The sequence below is a fragment of the Galeopterus variegatus genome, unplaced genomic scaffold (assembly GCF_000696425.1).
Source record: "Galeopterus variegatus unplaced genomic scaffold, G_variegatus-3.0.2 Scaffold141, whole genome shotgun sequence".
Classification (NCBI taxonomy): domain Eukaryota; kingdom Metazoa; phylum Chordata; class Mammalia; order Dermoptera; family Cynocephalidae; genus Galeopterus; species Galeopterus variegatus.
This window is the reverse complement of record NW_007726252.1, coordinates 903,600-909,970: the sequence shown is the minus strand read 5'-3', so window position 1 is coordinate 909,970 and position 6,371 is coordinate 903,600. Positions and strand designations below refer to the sequence as shown.

At 35.6% G+C, this 6,371-nt stretch overlaps 1 protein-coding gene across 1 annotated transcript in view; it reads right to left on the bottom strand.

The window, feature by feature from the left end:
- The window catches only part of QRSL1 (glutaminyl-tRNA synthase (glutamine-hydrolyzing)-like 1), a 30,262-nt gene that overhangs the window by 7,516 nt on the left and 16,375 nt on the right, over window positions 1–6,371 (bottom strand). The window contains exons 6-9 of the mRNA XM_008590516.1: window positions 4,685–4,860; window positions 4,491–4,603; window positions 2,881–3,073; window positions 2,255–2,372 (exon numbers count right to left, since the gene is read on the bottom strand). Coding sequence (XP_008588738.1) covers window positions 2,255–2,372; window positions 2,881–3,073; window positions 4,491–4,603; window positions 4,685–4,860 — 600 coding nt within the window. The remainder of the gene's footprint in view (window positions 1–2,254; window positions 2,373–2,880; window positions 3,074–4,490; window positions 4,604–4,684; window positions 4,861–6,371) is intronic.

Here is a 6,371-nt window from a genome sequence, read left to right as displayed (position 1 = left end):
AAAAAAAAAAAAAAAAAAAAAAAAAAAAAAAAAAAAGGGGGGGGGGGGGGGGGGGGGGGGAGAAAAGAATGGAACATCCATGAACTATGGGACAACATTAAGCAGATTAACATGTAAGTGTTAATTAAGCAGATTACATGTAAATGGAGTCCAAGAAGGAGGGGGGAGGGCAGAAAAAATACTTGAAAAAATTATGGCCAAAAATTTTCCAAATTTTATCGAAACTATAAACCTACAGATCCAAGAAGTTCAACAAACCCCTAACCAGAAGAAATACACAGAAAACCACACCAATGCACATCACAGTCAAATTTCTGAAAACTAACAATAAAGAGAAAATCTTAAAATCAGCCATTGTGAAAAAAGACATTATAAAGAAAATAACAAAGAATGACAAACAGACTTCTCAGAAAATATGCAAGCCAGAAGACAATGGCGCAACACCTTAAAGTAATGAAAGAAAAAACTATTAACCTATCATTTTATGGACAGACAAGTTATCTTTCAAAATTAAAGACTTTTAAAAATCAACGAAAGATTAAAGAGTCCATTGCCAGAAGGACTGCACTATAAGAAATATTAAAGGAAGCTCTTTAGGCAAAAAGAAAATTAAAGTAGATGACATTTAGATCTATATAACAGAGTGAAAAGCACCAGAAATAGTAAAAGTGTAGGTAAATATAGATGATTCATTTTTTTCTCATTTTAAATCTATTTAAGAGAAAAATTATTATTTAAAGAAAAAATAAAAGTCAGGAAAAGAGGTCAAAAGAAAGAAAGAACAGATGGGACAATTAGAAGACAAATAGCAAAAGGCAGATTTAAAAGTGGTTCAAAATTAAATATTTATGCCTATTAAAAACAAAGATAAACTCTGGATTCTTAATTCAATAAATCTGTGTTTACTGAACAAAAGGTGATAGAAGAATGATAAAATACTAAACTGAGGTTTCATGTAAATAAAAATGTTAAGACTTTTCACAGTTCCTGGCACATAAGTTGACTTTTTTTTTTTTTTCCTTTTTGTCTTTTTTTACTGACCGGTAACGGGATCGCAACCCTCAGTGTCATGCCCGCACCGGGGACCGGCAACGGGATCGCAACCCTCAGTGTCGCGTCCGCACCGCACTCAGCCAGTGAGTGGGAACCGGTCTCCACATGGGATCCGAACCCTCGGCGGGAGCGCCACAGCACTCCCAAGCGGCGCACTCTCCAGTGTGCCACCGGGCCGGCCCAACTTTTTAAGACATAAAAAAGTACCCCTAATCCCATTTTTCCTATCACCCAAAACAAACAAGCAAACAAAAACCTTCCAAAACAAACAAGTTGAGCCAAGTTATCAGTACCCTCAACCAGTGATCACGGAAAATGCTTCCAGACTTTTCTCCTTCAATTTCTTCTTATGCTGTTACAATGACCTATATAATCCATCCACTTGTGCCTTAATATATACAAAATGATTCTTATCAGTAATATTTGGTACATGTACCATCTTTAGCCTAATAAAAGTCTTTGCTTAGAAAACTTCTTAGCAATACTCATATTTCATTTTCTTTTCCTATTCCTAAGTCATTACAAGCATCTGGTCAATATGGATAAGAGTCTTTTAATATGGAACATAATTAAAGAGTATTTTTGGAGAAGATAATCCTAACTATTGGCTCTGTGGGGATGCACAGATGAATAAAATGCTTTCTGCCTTTGAGGGCATGGAGAAAAACTCCAGGAAGCTACTCATTACAACAATTAATCTTGCTTATTCATACTTTTCATGTCCTTTTAGACAGACTTAGTGATGTGCAAGATGAATCGCATTCATAAGATCATGAATAAACTTATATGGAAGACATTCTAAGTAGGAGTCATGGTAATTTAGAATTCTTTCTTGGAGCAAACAGATACACAGTACAAGTAAAAACTAAGTTGATTCACTAATTTTTTCAAAAGACAACAATACAACTCCTGGCTTTAGGTTCTAACGGCAATAAGCCAATGTTGCAAGAATAGCCAGAGGATGTTTAATAAGGCTGAAATCCTTAGGGGCTTCACACTTAGTTTGTTCTAATCATTTAGATAGAATACCAATATTTGTTTGTTTTTGGATACCAGGAACCAAAAGTGTCAAAAACAGGCCTTTTCTAACTCGAATCATAAGGATTTTGCTTCTTTAGTAAATATCTTGCCTTATAACACCTGATAGACATGCTACTAGTTTACTCTTAAGGTTTCAAGAATTTTAAACTAATTGTCTTACTCTTTTAATAAGAAAAAGTTTCCTGAGAGAATTCTTCCTCTCACCACATCATTGAACCCTTCTCGTCTCGTTGCAGCATACATGGCTTCAGTAGACACATCAATGTCACATCTGTGACCTGAAAACAAAAAAAGAGATAAACACTACTTGAACAGAAAGTATAGTTTTGGCTAAAACCAGACCCAGATTCACATTTTTGTGACCAATACTAAAATTTAGGGAGCTTGCCCTTAGTGGTTCCTTTTCTCTGTCTGCCTTGTGACTGACTGACCAGTCCCAAGGACCGATCATGGAAAGAGAGGAAAATAACCAAGAAAAAATAACTTCATAAATACTTATTGAGCTCCTACCATGTGCTAGGCACTATGTTAGCTGGACTCAGCATACAAAAATAAGATACTATCCCTTCAAGATATTTACGGTCCAGAGAAGCAAAGTGAACATAGAGACATTTATGGTGAATCATATTAAGTAAAATTCTAAAATGACAAAGATAAAATGATTCACTGTTCTACATTTCTGAATCATTAACATTATCCCAGGCAATAATTTCTTTGTCAGTAATAAGTAAATCTTTCAGATGTTTGAGATAACTACTTGAAAAATCCAAAAAACAGCCATCTTACCATATTCTAGTCCATCAAATCTTGCCATATTTGATGCCACTTCCGATGTGCACAATACATGGTAGCAGACAATTGAATAACTGGTGTGGGGAAGAGATACTTCAATTACTTTGGCTCCCTCAGACTCAAAGAGGTCAGCAGCTTTGGACCAAAGAGATCGTACTTCACTTGATAATTCTGGTACAAGGTATTCCTTATAGGAAAAAGTCAAGATACAGAAATTGGAACATCTGTATTGATGACGTTATAAAAATTTTTACTCCAGGATCTTTAGTAATACATTAGAAAATCTGATAAAATTTCCAGTAGGTAGCTAGAAAGATTGAAACTATTTGAGTGTTTATAGCATGACAGACACAGTTTTAGATACCTAAAGCTGGATATAACAATATTAAAAATTGGAGATCTGGTTGGGGAACATATTTGTTAAATGTTCATTATGTATCAAATACTCTGCTAGATGTTTTTCGAAGGTACTCTCATTTAATGCTTTTAACGTGAAGTAGGTATTATCATCCCTCATTTTATTAATGAGAAATATTGAGACAAGAAGTTAAGTAATTTTCCTAATGTTACATGTCAGGTAAGTAGAGGATCTAGGATTTCAAACTAGGTCTGTTTTAAAACCTGTTTGCTTTCTAAATCCTTAAAAGAAGGCACAGACATCACCTTAATGAAAGATTTTAAAGAAAGTAGTGCTTCTCTACAGCTTTGGTCTCACCTGGGGACAATTTTCATCTCCTTTTCCCCAACCAGGGGACATTTGGTAATGTCTGTAGACATTTTTGATTGTGGGGTTGTGGTGGTGGTGAGGATGCTACTGGCATCTAAGGGTAGAGGCCAGGAATGCTACCTTATAATGCACAGACAGTTTCTACAACAAAAAATTATTCAGCCCAAAATAACAATCTTGCTAAGGCTGAGAAACCTCATTATTCTGCAGGGTAAATTAATATTTCAAAAGATTTCTATAAAGCATTATTATATTGCTAGGCTTAACGTTTTTAAGATTTTTAAAAGGTCACTAATTTAACATTATTACATTCACGTATGAAATTACTCAATTGCTACTGTAATAGGTGTAGTAGTAGTAATAATAGTAACAGTAAAGAAGATAACATTTATTGAGGCCCTACTATGCAAAGTACAGCTTTGGGCTAAGTCCTTTACATCAGGGATTGGCAAACTATAGCCCATGGGCCAGATGTGACCAGCCAGCTATTTTTGAAAATAAAGTTTTATCAGAACACAGACACACTCTTTCGTTTTCATATTGTCTATGGCTGCTTTCTCACTATAATGGCAGAGTTAAGTAGCTACAATAAAGACTGTATGGTCCACAAAGCCTACAATATTTACTATCTGGCCCTTTACAGAAAAAGTTTACAGACCCCCTGCTTAACATGATTATCTAATTAATCCTAACAAATTTCTAAGGACAACATTTTTATTATCCCAATTTTACAGATGAGAAATTGAATTTACAAGAGACTAAGTCACATGGCCAATAAAAATGGCAGACAAGGATTCAAACCCAGTCTGCCTTGCAAGTCTGTGCTCTGTATTTGACTTGACAGTACTTCTGTAAAGTAATGAAAGGAACAAGTTACCTTTGGAATTCCTAAACATAGTTTGCTCACATCTGTCAAACTGGGAAGCATGAATGGTTTAACAGGATCTCGTACTGTGGTAGAATCTTTGGGGTCATGTCCAGCCAGTACATCTGTAAGGATAAATATTTATGAGTGACAGACATATTGTTTTACAGTGAAACTGTTTCAAACAGTATGTATCATATAAATACCCAACACAATAGCTGTATCATCCACACATCTTGTTAAGACTCCTGGCACATCCATCGAGTTCACCAGAGGAATGAGACCATGACGAGAAACTAAACCATAGCTTGGTTTGAAACCAACAAGCCCACAGTGGGCAGCAGGATTTCTGGTTGATCCTCCTGTGTCTGATCCTAAAGCCCTGGAATTTAAAAAGAACTCTCTTTAGAAGAATGAGATATCTTTAATTATATATGGAATCTACTCTTTTAAATGTATATTTTTAAACTGTATTTTCCCCAATTATACAAACGTAACACATGCTCATCTCAGAGAATTCATAAAGGACAGAAAAGTGTAAAGAGGTAACTAAACATTCCCCTACCCAAAGGCAAACACTGTGAACATTTTGGCATATTAACTTCAAGTCTTTTTAAAATGAATTTCTCTTTCATAGTTGAGCTCATTCTGTAATTGTAAGTTTGCATCCATCCCTTTTTCACTTACTATGAGCCATACACTGTGTCACTAAAATTACTGAACATTTAAAGTATGTATAATATTCTGTCATATATAAGCTGGTGATTCCCAATATTTTAAAGTCCATTCTCTTATAGTTATACATATAAATCTTATACCTTTCTTTGATGTTACTTGACATTTAAAATAAATCAAATTAGTGGAGATTTCACAGTATGCTCTTACAAGCTAAACACACCCCTCCCAGAAATTCAAAAAAAGCCCTTTTGCTACCCCATTTAGAATAATGGATAGAGATACTATAATTTACTTAAACATTTACGTTGTTTCCAACTGGAATAATAACTATGTAATAAATACTTTGTAACAAACACCATTCAACATAAATCTTTGCTGATATGTCTGATTACTTTCTAGGCTGGCTCCCAAGAAGTAGAGTTAGTGGGCAAAAGGATCTGCCTATTATAAGTTCTTTATACATATTGTCAAATCACTTGTTAGAAAGATTATACCAATCTCAGAGGCTGGCAGCTTTGCTCAGTTGGTTAGAGCACAGCCTTGTAACACCAAGGTCACGGATTCAGATTCCTGTACTGGCCAGCCATAAACAAAACAAAAAAAAGTACAAAATAATAAAAGAAAGATATGCCAATCCGTATTACAATTGTGGTGAATTATACTGTTTTAATGTTTCTGTATCATCACTAAGTACTAGCAGTTTTTAAAATTTTTAATTTGATAACCAAAAAGTTTTGTTAATATGCATTTTAAAATAATTTTTCACATTCATTTGTATTTGCATTACCCAACTATGGAGTGACTGTTTATTTCTTTGCCCAGTTGCCTACAGAGTATGTACTGTTCTTATTTATTAAAAACAAAAAATAAAAACATAACCATTATGCTAAGTGAAATAAGCTAGTCACAAAAAGACAAACACTGTATGATACCACTTACACAGGGTACCTAGAGTAATCAAATTCATAGTGACAGAAAGTAGAAGGATGGTTACCGGGGTCTGGGAGGAGGGCTAATGAGTAGAGAGTTTCAGCTTTGCAAGAAGAAAAGAGTTCTGGGTCGGCCCAGTGGCGCACTGGATAGTGCGCCGCTTGGGAAGCGCGGCGGCGCTCCCGTCCGAGGGTTCGGATCCCACATACAGACCGGCTCCCGCTCACTGGCTGAGCGAGGCGCGGGAGCAACACCGAGGTTTGCGATCCCGTTGCCGGTCCCCGG